The sequence below is a fragment of the Quercus lobata genome, chromosome 3 (assembly GCF_001633185.2).
Source record: "Quercus lobata isolate SW786 chromosome 3, ValleyOak3.0 Primary Assembly, whole genome shotgun sequence".
Classification (NCBI taxonomy): Eukaryota; Viridiplantae; Streptophyta; class Magnoliopsida; order Fagales; family Fagaceae; genus Quercus; species Quercus lobata.
In genome coordinates, this window is record NC_044906.1 from 40,016,157 (window position 1) to 40,033,706 (window position 17,550).

Sequence of the window (17,550 nt, forward strand, 5' to 3'; positions counted from 1 at the left end):
AATTTCACATGTTTATGCACTAATTAATGGAACTGCCCCAAGTACTTTCTTGATAGTAAAAAAGTTATTCAAAAATCTAACAAACTAAAATTATTTCAAACAAAAAAGTTAACAAATTTTCACTCTCAGATCTCAATTAAAAATTTTCTATTAATAAAAATCCAAAAGCGTACAAAGATAATTGGAAAGGAAATCTATAGGGTTTCCAACTTATCTCCTCAACCAGCCATTGTAACAACTAAATACTAATATGGTTCAAGGGTTTTTTAAATAATGGTTTTTTTTATAATGTAACTAATGAAATATTAAAAAATAAAAAAAGATTATATCAAAAATCTCAATAAGACACATACAATAATTAGACAAAATTTACTTTTAGTTACCTCCAATATTTCAAATGAATATATATATATATATATATATATATTATAAGTAAAAATTCTAAAAAAAAATATTTTTCTTAAATATATAGTCAATATAAAAATAAAAAATAAAAAATAAATTTTTTTTTTTTTTTATTTTTTTAGTTTGGTAAGCATGTTTAAGTACAATGGTAATCACATAGATATGAAAAAATAAACGCAATTTTGGGATCTCAAGGAAAGGAAATGTAATTTTAAGTTAGAAAAAAAAAAAGGTAAAATAGTTCAAGTGCAAAGTATTGGACCCTAAACCTAAAGAAACTAACAAGAAATTCTTATATAATTATAATTTAGACTCATGTGTAAATTAAAGTGAAAGCGACATTTATGTGATTTTTAGATTCATAGTAGTTTCATGGGACTTTATCTATCAAAGAATCATGAATTTATTGCTGGTTAAAAATAATGATGAATGTCAATAAAGTCACAAAATAATGTTCACTTTTAAATGGTTTAAAATGCACTCACATATTAACCACAATAATTTAAAGAAATTTTCAATATTAGGGTTAAATAAAAATAAAAATAATAAATTTCAAACATTGAAATTTTAGATTATATTTAAAATGTAAACACAATACAAACTAAAACGATAATTAAGAGTGATGTTGCAGTTGATTGATAATGTGACCTCATCCACGAACTCGAAGAAAAGTGGCCATAAAGAATCGCCAAAGGTGTTTTTGATGCCTAAGTTAGCTTAGAACATAAAAGATTAATGAGGAGAAGAGGAGATTAATGGGCATATATATATCCTTAGCATCACTTTTTATAAGTAAAATTTACAGTAATTGTAACATCACTTTTTTTTTTTTTTTTTTTTAGAAATAATAGTGATAACACATAAAAACAACTTTTGCCTAAATATAACCTTATTAGTTATTCAGTCATTACTCATTAGTTAAAAGAGTCATTTTTGTTTTTGGATTCAATTTCTCTCTCTTTTCTTCTCTATTTTCGGGCCACATATATAGGATACCTAGATGAAGGGTAAAATTCAACATGGTTTTTATCCAGACGTTAAATTAGGTTATAGTTATTTAGTTAGATAAACAAACTGAGGTTCTTTTTTTTTTTTTTTTTTTAAAAAAAAACGTAGGGATTTCAGAGCTTGCTGTTTGAGCGTGTCAAATGTGAATTTATTTTCTCTAAATTATTATATAAAAAAAAAACTGTAATTTCTTTTCTCAAAAGCTAACAGAAAAAAAAAAATATATATATATCCAAATGTTTAAAACAATATTTTGCCGATGAAATATCTCTTCACAATTATTTAAACTAATATTTTCACCTCTAAATTTACCAATCTTTTTGAAAAATTGCTCTCAAAATAATTTTTTATTGATCCGAAAAGTGTTGGTTACACTAACTAAGTACTCTCATTCATTAATATAATTATAATTATAACAAATTATTAAAGTAGTTTTGCTATAATTATTAAGGTTGTTTACCGTATAGTAAATTCTTTTTTAATAGTGACATATATGTCTCAAGTTCTTTTAGGCCTTTATCCCAGCACTAAAAGAAAGGGAACCGTGAAAAATGAGTCATCTTCCTATAAAAGTGGTGTTTCATCTTCGTATAAAAGAGGTGTAATTTTCTGTTTCAGTATTGGGTTTACTTCACTCCCACAAATTTCGTTTTACTCAACTCCCCCGCAGCCATAGCAGCGAGTCAACATCTATATATATATATGAATGGTAGTTCTCTGTGCAACCAGAACAACAGCGGCAAAAAAACCCAGCAGAAGCAAGTATAAAAGTCATGGTGCATGGCCACGATGGTCATATTCCTACGTTAATAGAGAGACGTGGAGGATCTGAAAGGCCACTGGTTCTTTCTGTGAATAGTAGGAAAGAGACATCTTATTGGATTCAGATTTCAGAAATAGCAAAGAAGAGACTGAAGGAAGCAAAAACAACAGTTGAGAACATCGAAAAGGTTTGTTTGTTTTGTTTTGTTTTTATCTCAGATGTGTTTTTCTATTTTTCCCGATGTGTTTTAATCATTGAGTTCGTGTTAATGAGTTTTTTCGATTGGTTTTTTAAGTAGAATCAATTATTTTATATTTTTAATTTTTTTTATCAGCTTTATCTCAATCAAACTCTTATGAGTTTACCATGGTTGGGTTTGAAACTTTCGGAGTCAAGCTTGGACTTCATATACAACATAGTTAATGATACTGCTGCACAAGCAAGTGCAGCAAAAGAAGCAAAGTTTAAAGCAAGTGCTGCAGCAGAAGCAAAGTTTATTAGCGATTCTGAGAAATTGAAGGCTTCAAATTTCGGTGCATCACTCTTAAGAATAGGCTCATGGATGGTAACATCTCAATTGTTTACCACAATTTAAAATTTTAAACTCTATTCTTACAATAACATAACTAAAAAAAATGAAAAAAAAAATGTGCAGGTACAGCCTCCACGTGAAGGTGCTTTAGTAGTAAAGATTTATTTTGCCAAGCGAAAACTAGTGTGGGAAATTCTAGAGAATGCTTTGAAGAAAAAGATTGAAATACAATGGTCTGATATTATAGGAATTCGAGCTAGAATTATGGAAGATAAGCCTGGAATTCTAGAGATTGAGGTTATTTTCTTAATATTAGTTTCATTTTTTTTAATTAAATTTTTTCTTAATATTAGTTTCATTATTTTGTTTGATGTTTCATTTTCCTCTGAGTCTCAATTTGATGTGGTTAAAACTGTTTTCAGCTTAACAATCATCCTGCTTTCTTTGACGAAAGTAATCCAATGCCGCGCAAGCACACCATGTGGAAGATTAGTTCAGACTTTACTGATAATCAAGCTCAAATTTACAGGTTTGTATTGGTTTCTACTTTTGAAATTTTATAGTTGACATTGCTTTTGGTTTCTACATTACAATATTTGTTTAGTTCATTTGTTATTTTGTCACATCTTTGAACACATATTTTGCTAGTTGTAAATGTGTTATTCTGTTTTAGGAGTAATAATGATTTTTTTGCCAATTAATGAATTATTTTTCTAGTTGTAAATGTCTTATTCTGTTCAAGACTTCAAGTTATAATGAATTTTGATGTTGGCATGCTATCCTCAGGTTGCACTATCTTGAATTTCCTCCAGGAACCCTTGACAAACACTATGAGAAGCTCCTGCAATGTGACCCCAATTTGTTAAAGTTGAGCCAAAGACCCTTCCCAAGTCTTAGTTCTCCTTACTTCCATACAGATTGCTACAATGGGCGTAAAGAATTTTCTTTGGATTTTTATAGACACGGGCAGTTACCTTTACCATTCTCGAGTATGCATTCGCCATTTAAATCTATTCAACAAATTCAGGCATATGAACAAGCCCACCAACAATACCTTCTTACAACGAATTCAACTTCACCAATATCAGGTATTGCGTTGTGCATATTCCAATTCCATACTATTCTAAGGCTTCAATTTTACTCTAACTTGGTTTTTCAAATCTTTTGTGATGATATAGTTATGGATTTCTCTCCACATTCAGATGGAGCCATTAGCAACCAAGGAGTTGATGATCCAAGGATGGCAATGTGGTATCAAAGGATGATTAATCCTGCAAACGTTCTAGGGAGAGATCAAATGCAAGGGCCATTTTCTATGGCTATACCAACCCAAGTAAATCCAGCCATATCTGGTCAAAACTATAATGTGTCAGCAGCTTGGCCTAATTCAGACACTCAAATCCTAGATGATATTCAAAGCCGATTGCCGAGTGACAATAAATTTCAATTTGGTTATGACCCTTACTTAGAGGTGGAGTCATTGAACAACTTAGTACCTGACTTGCAAAAAGAAATGAACCCAACAAGCAACTTCGAAACCTGTTTGTTGGGTGAAGCTGAACACACAGGTATGAAAAATGTGCGGAATGTCACAAGGGTGAACTCCTTGGGTTCATTGATGGCGTTGCCAACAGAAGAGCAACCTGCAAGTAGCACTCTCTATCCACAGTCTGTTAACTGGCTACCTCAATCTCAAGATCCTAATGTGAATTTTATGATGCATCGACCTGGGAACAACACTTCAATGGATACAGTTTTTGATCCAGATCCTAAAGTTGATACAGATGATCCAACAATGGTAGATTTCACAACTACTAATAATTTTGATGGGGACAATCACTGGACATGATTCAAAAGCGAGTATTGATATGAGGGAAGGATGATAATAAAGCGTATGATTCAAAAGTGAGTAATAATATTAGGGAAGGATGATAATAAAAGCACATCATGGTCGAGCCCAATGCGATGGCAAGTCGAAAAAATACAAGTCACAGATTCAAGCTTAAGAATTAACCTGTTCAAAGAGAAAATTGAAGGTAAACACCATGTGTCTCACATCTTGTTTAACAATGCAAGGCAATTGGAGGATTCATTTTGAAGTCATCTTGTTTAGAATGTGTGCATTGGGTATGACTTTTATTTTTTAGGTTTTTGTCAGTAGGCAATTGTACCCAACTTTTATTTTTTTTTAGATTTTTGTAAATAGGCAATTGGAGGATTCAATTAAAAGTGATCGTAATTTGTGTACTAGGTACGATTTTTTTTTTTTTTAGTGAGTTCTTGTAGTATTACAAGCAAATTCTTCTTCCCTAGGTTCCCTCCGTCTCCCAAAATACATATTATTTTTAACTTTCACATAGACCAACTATTTTTGCTCTACCAATCATAGTCAGTCACACAGAGAATTGTGGCAAAAGTTTTACATTTTTTTTTTGATACTAGATTTTTTGTTTTTTCAATAGAAAAATAGGTAGTCTTGAACTTTGGATTTCCATATTGTTGTGTGAAGCAGTTCTAGCTTCGAAGTATGTGCTTTGCAAATCCTTCTTATCATGTAAACTCACTATACTTTCATTTCACTTTTTTGAGTTACGAATGTATTACTTTTAGCACGCATTATAAATAAAACCTACAACATCTCTATGCTTTTGCTTCCCTTTACAAGGGCTTCCTAGTGTACTAGTGTTTTTCATATCCGTTTCTAAGACAGGAGCAGAGTTTAGTGGATACTAAATATACAACCACCATCTAATATAAATGAGCAGCTGGGAAGCACGGATAAAGTAGTTGCCGTATCCAACATAAATTATGCCCAAAAACATGTAAAATATATCCACACAAAAAATATTAATTAATTAATTGCCGTGACCATAACATGTTGTATTCTAGTTTTTCAAGAAATGTTGTGTTGTTGTGTCCCGTTTTGTGTCTCCGTGACGTGTCCAATACGGACATGCTGCCCAAAATGCTGTGTCCGTGCCTCTCAAAAGAAAGTCAGTTGATCATTCATTCATCTCTTGTACTTTCACTAGGGCTGTCTAGTTTGGTTTGCAATTGACAACTAGATCTGATTGTATACAATGTCATTGTATTAGGGAATAGATTTTGAGTTGGTTGAAGGACATAAGAACCAAGTATATTAGCAGACTCTTTCAATCTCTTTTGCCAAGCCTTTTTTTGTGCCAAATATTCAGTTTTTGCAACCAAAAAGAAAATGTTATTGAAAAGCCTGCCTGAAGTTATTTGGTTATGTATCCCCTTTTGGAACTTGACTTTGAGTAAAGCTCTAGCCATACTGCTAAAGAAGCATAAGCATAGTCTTGGTGTGCTCACAAGAAATAATATGGCTTCTAAGCTATTTATTGGAAGGATAATTGGACTCTAGCAGCCCTGCAGAGTGATTTTAGGACTCTTGGCAGTATGTTTGAGGTCTTTTGCATCAAGAGAATTGGCAGCCACGTCCTAACAGAGGCACATGCCCATGCTTAGCATGCATCAAAATCATTCATGCCAGTTCCCTGGTCTTGACCACTCTTTGAGTTCTTTTTTTTGTATTCTGGCTAGTTCTCCTTTTGAGAGTTGTATATAAGTTGGTCTAAGTCGATTTTCTTTTGGGGTGTACTTTTTTTCAAGTTTTTTTTTTTCAATATATATATATATATATATATATATAAATATAAAATATAATATAATATAATATAATATAAAACAAAATAAGATCATGTGACTTCAGAGTACCATCAAAAACCTATCAGGAAATTAACAATGCAATTTTGTGCTGGATGTTTTAGTGTATTGGTGCAGTGAAGATTGATGGTAGGGTGTCTGGCGATTAGGGAAGCTCTATTGAAAGCGATTCACCTAAACATCAACTCACATGATGGTTGCAAGGAGATAGAAAGAATGATCAAAGGCAACAAATCAAATGGAAAACAGAGTCCTTAGTTGAAGACATTCCAAGTAAGCTGTGCGGCAAGAATCCCAACAATTTGCCAATCTTGCCTCAAATAGTTTCACGAACATATTTGGGTCTGAAATGACTATGTTGCTGGTTAGAACTTTATGTTATTATCTTCACATAAACTTTTCCTTTTTGTTGTATCCAAAAATAGTTGTGTCCAAAAAACAAAGTCCTTGAAGAAAAAAAACGTGATACCCTCTATTCCAAACAATGACAGACCTACCACCCTTAACTGTAAAGCATGCCCTGTTACAAAGAATGTTCCAACTTACCAGATTACTGTCAAACAAACGAATTGGGAACAGGTTCCATGAATATGGGAAAGAACATACCTCTGCCTCATATAAGAACCTGTATCCAGACTTGATTTTATTCTGAAATACTTTCCAACCACACAAGGAGATTCTTGCATGATTGAAATTGGATAATGTGAAACCTGGTCTACTTTGAATCAGAAACCTCCATACAATGGCCATACACTGCTGCAGCTTTCTGTACAATAAGTTTAGGCTCTCATATATATAGATAGATAGATAGATAGATAGATAGATATAATCCGTTTCAATCTACCAAGAAAAAACATATCATTACATATTATTTCATGCAGCAACTTTGCACCCCAGAGGACAGCAGTGGAAATCATAAATGAGATTTCATTGTGATAGTGAAAATGAATCACTAAATGAGATCTGATATGACCAAGTGCAAGTATGCTGTTTACAAAATAAGTCCATCTAAATTCTGCACTAACTAATTCAAGCAACAGATACAACCATCCCTCATAGAAATATTCACGATACTTTGCTATGGTATAAACTGCATGAATCAAGTTAACATCATACAGCACAACGGTTGTGCAAACATAGTTTCAGACATCAGTTGCCAAGTTCACTTCTTTTTTTTTATAAGTAAATGATTTTATTCCAAATAAGTACCTCATTAATAATACGAAACACTAGATAGCCTAAAGAATTGCAACCAAAGAATTAGATAGCCTAATAATGTTAATTTTATTCCATTAAAATGAATTGAGAAACTGATGACAAATCAAAATCTAGACTAAATAACCAGATTTGCACCACCCACATCTGTTATAAATAGCTCGTTTGACAAAGTTACTCTTGTTGAGAAGTAATGATATGGGAACTGGCATAGTGGCATTTTTTGTAACTTTCAAGTGGGGGAGGTGATGTTTGAACCCAGGTTCTCCTCTTGAGAAAAACAGTAACGGCATTGAGCCACAAGGCTCTTGGCATGACATAGTGACTCGTGTCTTCAAACTTGGTTGGGTGATTTACTAGAATCTTCTAGTATGGCTGGAGGATCACCAGATATACTTGCAGCTTCACATGCTCCTCCTGCATTCAATTCACTAAAACTCCTTTTCTTTAATGAAGAGGGAGAATTCTCCTTTTCTTTGTTTTCATTAGCCCATTCTTTTCCTTTTCTTTTTTCTTTTTCATTCTCAATTTCTTTATTAGTATGAGTCACACCGTCTGGCAGGGGAAACAATGGAGGTTCCCAGCCACTCAATCGAGAAAATACCTTTTCAACCATCTCACTAATTTCCTTCCCCAGACCATTACTGTCCAAAATTAGCTCCCAAACTGATTTAGAAGCTTTCTCCAGCACTGGAGCTCTGTATGAAATCGATACAAAATTATAAGTTACAGAAGCTTCAGTAGTCACAAGTGCCATAAAAATTAGTATTGTCACACATTGGAAACCCCTTCTAAACCATGACATTGTAACAAACCACATGCTGGCAATGTGAGATGTTCTTACATATCCACTTAGAGATCCCAGGTTCAGAGTAAAAAAAGTGGCAATGGACAAAGAAAGCTCTATCCTCATGTGCATTACTAAAATTTGACAGAGAGTTGATTTAAGCTTTGAACCACCTAAGGTATGTACATATAGGGTATCTACCCACATGGATTCAGCCCACATACAGGGTATCTGCCCAAAATTGCTAAACCCACTTTCAAGTTTCATTCATTATTTTCATATATCCATCCACATCAATCATCAAAATTGGTTACACTGGATTGGTCATATTATTAATTTTTGACAAAGTTAAGGAAATTTCATGGTACTGTAAACTCAGTCATTATTTAACATTTGATACTGCTAAGATAACTTTAAGATAATGACAATTTTCCAACAGATGACTAAAGCCTTTTTACAACCACATAAAAGCTATGAGTTTTCCAAAAAGTAAGTGAATGCCTTTAGTGCGCACGTGGGAGGCTATTTCTACCTCAAAAGACAAATGAAAAAAGGACAAAAAACACTAAAACTTACTCAAGTTCCTGCCTTAGCGCATCAAACAACTCTCTTTTGGTTTGTTTCTCTGCCCCAGGGGTGTTAAGAACTTTACTCTGTTCAGCCATTTTAATAGTAGTATTCTTAAGCTCTTCCTGCAAAAACAAAGAGCATGGACATACAAAAATTTCACATTAAAATCAAAATAAACCAGTACTTCCTTAAGCATTGATATCTTTGACAACTATTGATTTTAACTTTTTCCACTACTTCCATTCCTCCCTTTCTAATTACAGAATTAAGCAAAGGAGAGAATACTTGTGCTAGAACTTGCTTATGAAATCCAAGAATTTCACTCACATAGGCGGCATCAAACTCATCAAGTCACAACACGTCCCTAAGACTAAAAGAATTGTATAAACATGGACAACTAGTTGGCCTAATGAAATTCAACGGGAGCTAGCACCATGAACCTAAAATTTAAAAAAATTCACCAATAAATTTCTAAACTTGATTCTTCTAAACATCTGGATAAGCAACCCACTTTAGTCTACCAGTACTGTTGACAATTCACAAGAATTTAGTACATCCCCACAAATTCTTACTGCAGAGTGCAGACCACACAAATTGCAATGTGGTTCAAGAATTAGAATTGGTGATACCAACACTAGGACTTATACTAAGAACTAGCTGGTATCAACAAAATTTACATAAATACATACATAAGCTGTATATATAAAACCTCACTAATAAAAAAGACGCACGCACACTTATAAACAAGGGAACTTTTTGATACAAACAACGAAGTCTCTGCACTAAATATTGGGAGGGTTCTATTATCAAAACTCATATGTAACAGACAGCTCCATCATGTGCATGTGTGCTTATATACATGGACCTTTGATATCATTAAGTGTTATGTATATCAAATTAGTACTCAAATCAATCACAAAACCCATCAAACTCAACGCCTTCATTGCCCCAGTACCTCTCAAATTACAAATTATAAAAAATAATTTTTTTTTAAAAAACCCAAAATTTAAATCACCCGAAAAACTTGAAAAAATAAAAAATAAAGAATACCCAGAAGAGAAATGTGAATGAAGAGACTTTTTTTTTTCAATTTACATTGGCTTTGAGCTGGTTGATGATCTTCAATCTGAGCGCGTCTATTGTACCATCATTCATTAGCGATTCCAACACATCCTCTGGAGTTATCACTGATGAACATGAGTCCATTTCCCCTCTTTCCTGGGAAAAAAAAAAAAAAAACGATCTTTTTGTTTTTAAAACTTGACATTCAATGAAAAATCTAAAAGGGTGTTAAAATTTATAGAGAAAGTAAAAAGAGAACTGAGAAATTCTCGTACCTATTTCTGTGTTTATGTTTCGGCAGGGGTGTGTATGTTTTGGGGTTGTTAGTGTTTCTCTTTCGTGATTTTGTGTCTAGCGAAACAGAGGTAGTGTTTGTGTTTATAAGAGAAAAGTTGATAATGATCAGCTCCTGTTAGATATTTTCTAAATAAAATTATATGGCAAAAATTATATATTTACAATCACTAATATAGTTATATAGCGTGTTGAAAAAAAAAAGACATCTTCGTATATATTTGAAGTCAAACTTTTTTGTACTAATTTTTTTTGAGTAAATAATAATATTTACATAAAAAAATATTAATATTAGTATTTTAAACTATATTTTTAATATATTATATAACAAAAATTCTAGATACATAACAAATTTTAAAATTTGTTTTCACTTTATGAGATGATAAGTTATGATTAATGTATGATAAAAACAGTGATTGGTTTAATGTGAAACTGACCAAAGTCTACAAATGAGATGTGAAAAAGAAATATAAATTTTGTTATCTGTCTATACTCTAGCATTATATTGTTACAACAAACTTGAATTATTTACATCCTATAACATGTATGCCTTACATTTCCTCTCTGTATGTTAAGAGAATAGAAATCTTTGTATATAGTCTAAAATATCCTTATAATATCTCTAACATTTTTTTTACTATCCTTTATAGTGTCACATTTATTGTTTGGAGTTCAAATCTCATCATCCTCTCCTACTTCTATTTCTCTATCAAAGAAAAAAAAAAGGGAGGGAGAGTGAGGATATCCGTGTAAATTAATCAATTCGTATGTATTGAATTATTTGGTGTTCATTTTCCTTAACTCTCAAAAATACTCATATAGCCTTACCTATTTTATTGAGGATTCATGGAAGGGAATATACATAATTTCCTTTTCTTTTTCTTTTTTAAATTCAAGAAATTCAAGCCACTCTTCATTGAACAAGTTCAAACCTTCCCATTTTTTCACTTACCAACACTTAGGGGTGGTATTGTTTAACACGTCATTAATACAATACCATTTTTTGCGGGTTAATGTTTAGTATAATTGGGTTCTTGTCAAAGCGGGTTGACATATTTTAACACGATTAATAAATGAGTCGAATCCATATTGACTTGCTTAACTTGCAATCAACCTTAAATTATTTAATTTATATAAATAAATAAATTTCTAACATACATTTGAAGTATAAATATAATTGATTAATCAAAAGAATTTTAATGGTTGTATTGATAAATTTAGCATTGAAACTCTAAAGTTCCTAACCCTTTTACCCAAAACAAATAAATAAACTCTCTTTTTGCTTTATTTTTCTTAGATTATGTATTAAACAAGTTAAATAGGTAGTGTTGTGTCAACCCGCTTAATAAATAGATTATGTTAGGTCACAAGTTTTAAGTCTTTTGACATGGTTATTAAATGAGCTAAGTTGGGGTTGAGCTATGTATTTGAATACCCATACCTCAACAAGACGTGAACAAGACCCGCTAACATGAATTGTAACCCCTACTGGTAGTTGCTACTTTGTACATGTCTCTTACTCCAAATTATTATTTTTTAAACGTGGAAGGATACATGTTTCAATAATTCAATAAAAGTTTTCTTTTTAAATATTGCAAAATATTTTCAATTAGGGCTTCATTTTTTGAAGTAAAATATTTTTTGAAAAATATTTTCATTATTTTCTATTATTTGTTTGGTTATAAGACCTTGGTCAATCTTGACAATTTTTTCCGTTAATCATAAAACTTTCTGTTAAACTTGTAAAATGTTTTATAAAAAAAATTCAATAAAACATTTGCCAAATTGATAATCACATTAAACCGTTCTTTCACGCAAGAATGATGCTGGTAGTACTAGTAGATGGGATCGTTTGTGCAGTGGCACGAGACAAGTGGTGATTATCAGTGGTGGCAAGCTATGAGGCAGTGTTGGGAGGTGAAACTTAAGATCATCAAGGTTGGAATGAGTTTGGACTTTGGAGGAAACGCTCATTCAAAGTCAGTACGATGGAGTTCTGGAATTTGTGATTGGCAAAAATCAGTGGAAATTTCATGGTTTTGTGTGTGGATTCAACATCATTCATTAGAGATTCCAACCCATCCTCTTGTGTTACTACTGATGAGCATCACTCCAGATCTCGCTCTCTTTTCAAACTGTTTCCTACTTGCAAAAGAAGAAAAATATTCTTTTTGTTTTTAAAGCTTTATTTTCAATGAAAAAACTAATAAAACAAAATAAAATAAATTTGTAGAGAAGCAAACGAAAACTGAGAATTTCTCATACTGTTTTGTTGAGGTGGGGTGAGGGTGACACTTTTCTCTTTTTATATATATATATATATATATATATATATTCACTTAGGTTTCTGTTATTGGTCGGATGAATGGGCCCAGAGGGAGGAGGGGAAAGTATCTTATATGCCTAGCTCATACAAGAATTTCTCCTAGAGGAGGGGTGGAGTATTTATTTATAGTATTTCTTACAAGTTCAAAAAAAATAAAAAATAAAAATACCTGACATTCAGAAAATCCAATCTTAAAAAAATCCAGCGTAAACCACATAAAAATAGATAATACCTCGTGTTGCATGGAGAGAATTAGAGGATTTAATTGAGAGGGGATCTCATCCTGCTTTCCACATTAGTGCCTGTTTTACAACTATAATATTAGAACTGTACATCATGTAATATTTTGTGAGGACAAAGCATACCAACTGCAGCAAATCCTACTGTTATTGCAGGAAAACAAGAACATACTTGATTGCAACTCATCTAAATGGGTGCAAAAACCAGCACTAAACAATGCAAAAAAAAAAAAATATATATATATATATATAGAGTTTATTTACTTGAGGATATTATTTCATTGCATAAGAAATTATTGACCAAAATACTCGGCATCAATGAATTCCATCACTATCACAAAAATAAATAATTATGTGAAGGATTTTTCTTTCCATCCTTTACCCAATATTGCAAACCCATGTCTAAACTCAACTATCTTATCTCTTGATGACTATCAAAATTCCATGCTGTTGCAGCTCATTGGCCTGTATCATTAGTCAGATGTTCACGCATGCATGGATTCAGCTCTGCTATATGCATCATGCCATGACAATCTTGTAACTGAATTTATTGGTCATCTACATCTTTATCCAAGGAGGCTGACAAATAGCTCATGATGAAGCCATCCAGATCTCCTTCAAGGACAGAATCAGGATCTGAGACCTCATAGCTAGTTCGGAGATCTTTCACCATGCGGTAAGGCTGCAATGAAAATATTAGAGGAAGTTAATGATGCTTAGATTGTCCATGGTAATACTAACAAACAAGAAAGGTCCCAGATCATACATGGAGCACATAACTACGGATCTGGCTGCCCCAAGTTATGTCAGTGAGAGATTGTGTATGTAGCGCATTCATCTGAGCCTGGCGAGCCATCTCAAGTTGGTCCAATCGAGACTGAAGCACAGCCATAGCTGAAGCCTTATTTTGATGTTGTGATCTGCGTTTTCAACATAAATGTATCTTTGGAATTGAGAAAACTAACCAAACAACAAAGCAAAAAGGAATGGTTTTTTTCCTTAACTTTTACACACCACATTTCATACCTTTCATTTTGACAAGTGGCAGTAACTCCTGTAGGGATGTGAACTATCCTCACAGCACTCTCAGTCGTATTAACATGCTGGCCGCCAGCACCCCCAGCACGAAATCGCTCAATACGGAGATCAGATTCATTGATTTGTACACGGGTAGATCCATCACCCATGATTGGAATTACAGCAACAGCAGCAAATGAAGTATGGCGGCGCTTGTTACTGTCAAAAGGGGAGATACGTACCAACCTGTGCACTCCTACCTCTGCTTTGGCATATCCAAAAGCATATTCACCATCCACTTTGATTGTTGCCCGCTGAAAGAACATAATGATTTAAAACCAAAAACTATTAGTATAAATAATAATGCCTATCCACTGTTCAATAGCAGCATAGGTAGGTTGCTAGGAGCGAGTGTTGCCAATTTCCTTTAATAAGCAAGTAATCCATTACAAACAATAAGTTTGATCAAAGATAAGGATAAGCAGAAACTAGTGAGAAGATGAACCTTGATTCCGGCAATCTCACCAGGCATTTCATCCACCACAGTTACTTTATATCTACGTTGATGAGCCCACAGTTTATACATCTGCATAACCATTGCTGCCCAATCCATGCTCTCAGTACCCCCAGCTCCAGCTTGAACCTATATCATATACATATAAGAACATCCACCGCTACTAGTGAACAAGGAGAAGAAGGAAGAAATATATAAATGAAACATGGGAAACTTTCATGTTATCAAGATTCAGAAAACACATGAAGGCATTTAATGTGGAAAAGATGCAATGAACTTAAAGGCTGTTAGTCTTTTACAACAATATATAAAAATAACCTCTATGTAACAAGAGCAAGGATCCTGCACTCCAGCTAACATAGCTTGAAGCTCTTTCTCTTTTGAATTTTTTCTCATCCTATGCAAAGCTTTCAATGATTCCTGCAAAGAGAAGGCAAGCAAACATGCATAAAAGTTGGTATCTAGGCAATAAGAAAAGAAAAAACCAAGTATTACCTTATAACTTAAAAGAAAAAGGCTGAATATTAGGATAAGTATTCAACATCTGTAGAACTAATGAATATTTATGTAGCTTGCTTTCATAACATTAAATTAGGAAGAAAATCTATTGAAAAGATAAGCAAGCTATCTCATCCATAAAATGTTAGGAAAGAAAGAAAATTTCTCAGGATCTTGCTCCATCATCTACACATAACAATCACAGTCAATATATATATATATAAATGGCTGATTCCAGTTATTATTGACATTGCACACTGAATTGCATGTTCACCAAAGTTTTGGCAACACTATACACCATATATTAAATGAAGAAAAAAATTTCAAAAATTTTGCCACATTGTTCAATATAGTATACAAGCTATAAATTAAAAAATAGAATGGATACATGCCTAGATAAAGAAGTGAGTGCCCACCGATTCCAACTCCACATCATTCTCTTCATGAGCAAGCTTAATCATGTCAATATGCTCTAACAATTCTCGCTCAAATGCCCTCACTTCTTTCATTTTACCCATAAGCGAACCATGTTCACGGCTTATCTTACCGGCATGCACAGGATCATCCCAAATATCTGGCTTATTCAGCTGCATCGATAACATATCCAACCTAACCACCAATTTCTTCCACTGCCACCATACACGACAAAAAGTACACATCACATTGCCATATATTATATAATAACAAAAATCAAAACTTGTTTCAACCCTTATAATCAGAAATGTAAAGCAAAATTATACTTCAGAATTCAGACTCAACTGAAAACCAGCAAATACAAATACACATTTGATAGCTTAAATCTCAATATATACACAAAACTATGCTTAAACAAATTTAATGAATAACTATCCAAACCTAAAATTTGCTACACAACAGACATATAAACCAAATTAATGCTTGATTAACCTCTTATGATCAGACAAAACTAAAACAAACTTTATACCAACACACGACCGTAACAGACTTCATACTACTGCATATGACCAAGAATGATTTAACTTTCAGCTAAAGGAACAGACTTTAATGCATTAAAACCAAAATCAGACACAACATTACTTGTTATACCTTCAAGCGCTTCTTGATTAGATGAATGGATTGAGCAACTGCAGCAGCATGACTCCTCCAATCACTCTCACTCTCATCAAGAATTGTCCAATTACTAGCCATAATCCCCTCGACGGTGAGCCCGTCCGTGGTTGAGGGCTCCACAACAGCTTCAGTACTAAAATAGTGAGACTGTGTCCAAATGACTGGACTTTGGTGAAACTGACAACGCTTTTTGCTGCTTGGGAGTGAACTGAAGCAAGACCCAGAAGCTGAAAGTGTTGAAAAGAGTGGAATTTGGTGAAACCCATTAGGATTTTTGGTGTTTGGAAGTGAATTGGGGCAAAACCCAGAAAAGTTAGGCCTAGAACCGGGAGACCCAGAAGCTGAAATAGGGTTTTTGGATTCTGAGAGTGATGAAAAGAGTGGATTTTGGTGGAACCCATTAGGGTTTTTGATACTTGGAAGTGAATTGGAGCAAGACCCAGATGGTGAAATGGGGTTTTCTGGTGCTGAATGAGAGAATTGGCAAGACCCAGATGGGGTTTCTGTGGATTTGTGAGAAAATGAAGAGAAAAAATAAGAAATTTTAGGGTTTTGGAGAGAAATTGTGGAGCTTCTACATGATTTTCTGAGTTTGGAATTTAACATTTTTGTAAAGGGGATTTTGTAAAAGGGATTTTGTAAAATGAATTGGGAAAAACAAAGGGCGAATTTTTTTTTGGATTGGATTGGATTTGGAATGTTAGGGTTTAAGACAGATTAAGGGGTTTAAGGGAGACCGTCTCTAAAACGATGTCGTGTAAGTATATTCCACAAATTTCGTGGTGAAATGGAGAGTGCCCCGTTAAGTGCTGAGATTGATTTAAAATAAATCCATTGCCTCAAATATCCCACGTCAAACAACACACTTAAACAGAGCACGAATCAAAACTAACGTTAGTTCCAACGTTTCTCTACTCTGTCTTTTGGTGTCTGTGTCTCTCACAAGTCACAGGCACAGCACATTCGGGCCAAACCCATAAACCCCAAATTTCAAACCAAGCAAAATCATCAAGCTTTACACTAAACAAGAAAACACAGTAAAACTGATCAAAACTAGGGTTGTAAACGAATCAAGCCGTTCATGAACAACTCGAGCTCGGCTCGATAAAAAGCTCGTTCATGTTCGTTTGTTTACAAATAAACCAAGCTTGAGCCTTAGTTTTAGACTTGTTTGATAAACAAGCCGAACTCAAGCAAAAAAAATTGTTTGTGAACAAGCTCATGAACAATAGGGCTCGATACAAAACATGTCGAGCTTAACCTCGTTTATAACTTGATATATGTTTGTTAAATAAACTTATTATTATGACATTACACATATAATTTGGAATGTTAATTTATAGCTTGTTTATTCATATATGTTTTGGAATGTTAATTTATTTAGATTTGTGAAGATTATGGTTGTATGAATGACAAATGTGGATGTAAAGATTGTATTTTAAACAATTACTCAAGCTATAGACAATAAATGATGATAGATGGATTTAATTATGTAAAGTTGTAATTTGAACAAATTCTAATCACAGTTGTTAGAAGCATGATAA

The 17,550-nt window shown here is 33.2% G+C and overlaps 3 protein-coding genes and 1 long non-coding RNA gene across 5 annotated transcripts; 1 reads left to right on the top strand and 3 right to left on the bottom strand.

The window, feature by feature from the left end:
* The first annotated feature begins 2,062 nt into the window (after window positions 1-2,062).
* Window positions 2,063-6,579, top strand: LOC115979139. Of its 2 annotated transcripts, XR_004088951.1 has the most exons (7): window positions 2,063-2,363; window positions 2,511-2,741; window positions 2,832-3,005; window positions 3,131-3,237; window positions 3,495-3,796; window positions 3,887-4,744; window positions 6,500-6,579. XR_004088951.1 is itself a non-coding variant. In XM_031101104.1 (6 exons), exons 1-6 carry the CDS (start codon window positions 2,187-2,189, stop codon window positions 4,555-4,557), a joined length of 1,662 nt encoding a protein of 553 aa, XP_030956964.1. In that variant the 5' UTR covers window positions 2,063-2,186; the 3' UTR covers window positions 4,558-4,873. The 2 variants fall into 2 exon arrangements, 1 of the variants encoding a protein (XP_030956964.1); XM_031101104.1 differs by lacking the exon at window positions 6,500-6,579 and having other exon boundaries at window positions 3,887-4,873.
* A 55-nt stretch (window positions 6,580-6,634) lies between these two features.
* LOC115979141 lies at window positions 6,635-7,060 on the bottom strand. Its single transcript, XR_004088952.1, has 2 exons — window positions 7,002-7,060; window positions 6,635-6,915 (listed from the first exon to the last, which is right to left on the bottom strand). It is a non-coding gene; the product is annotated as an uncharacterized LOC115979141 (long non-coding RNA).
* Window positions 7,061-7,639: 579 nt separating this feature from the next.
* LOC115979140 lies at window positions 7,640-10,435 on the bottom strand. The gene is made up of 4 exons (XM_031101105.1): window positions 10,305-10,435; window positions 10,063-10,185; window positions 8,974-9,089; window positions 7,640-8,308 (listed from the first exon to the last, which is right to left on the bottom strand). Exons 2-4 carry the CDS (start codon window positions 10,171-10,173, stop codon window positions 7,945-7,947), a joined length of 591 nt encoding a protein of 196 aa, XP_030956965.1. The 5' UTR covers window positions 10,174-10,185; window positions 10,305-10,435; the 3' UTR covers window positions 7,640-7,944.
* A 2,759-nt stretch (window positions 10,436-13,194) lies between these two features.
* On the bottom strand, window positions 13,195-16,822 carry LOC115982646 (peptide chain release factor PrfB2, chloroplastic-like). Its single transcript, XM_031105299.1, has 7 exons — window positions 15,983-16,822; window positions 15,334-15,546; window positions 14,738-14,839; window positions 14,411-14,548; window positions 13,915-14,219; window positions 13,655-13,808; window positions 13,195-13,570 (listed from the first exon to the last, which is right to left on the bottom strand). Exons 1-7 carry the CDS (start codon window positions 16,610-16,612, stop codon window positions 13,436-13,438), a joined length of 1,677 nt encoding a protein of 558 aa, XP_030961159.1. The 5' UTR covers window positions 16,613-16,822; the 3' UTR covers window positions 13,195-13,435.
* Between the last annotated feature and the right edge of the window lie 728 nt (window positions 16,823-17,550).

Coding starts and splice junctions, on each gene's coding strand:
- LOC115979139 (XM_031101104.1), top strand. CDS start 2,187: ATGGTGCATGGCCACGATGGTCATATTCCTACGTTAATAGAGAGACGT. Junction 2,742..2,831: donor TAAGAATAGGCTCATGGATG/GTAACATCTCAA, acceptor AAAAATGTGCAG/GTACAGCCTCCACGTGAAGG. Junction 3,006..3,130: donor CTGGAATTCTAGAGATTGAG/GTTATTTTCTTA, acceptor AACTGTTTTCAG/CTTAACAATCATCCTGCTTT.
- LOC115979140 (XM_031101105.1), bottom strand. CDS start 10,173: ATGGACTCATGTTCATCAGTGATAACTCCAGAGGATGTGTTGGAATCG. Junction 9,090..10,062: donor TCAACCAGCTCAAAGCCAAT/GTAAATTGAAAA, acceptor TTGTTTTTGCAG/GAAGAGCTTAAGAATACTAC. Junction 8,309..8,973: donor GCGCTAAGGCAGGAACTTGA/GTAAGTTTTAGT, acceptor GATTTCATACAG/AGCTCCAGTGCTGGAGAAAG.
- LOC115982646 (XM_031105299.1), bottom strand. CDS start 16,612: ATGTTAAATTCCAAACTCAGAAAATCATGTAGAAGCTCCACAATTTCT. Junction 15,547..15,982: donor TAATCAAGAAGCGCTTGAAG/GTATAACAAGTA, acceptor GTATGGTGGCAG/TGGAAGAAATTGGTGGTTAG. Junction 14,840..15,333: donor ATGATGTGGAGTTGGAATCG/GTGGGCACTCAC, acceptor TTCTCTTTGCAG/GAATCATTGAAAGCTTTGCA.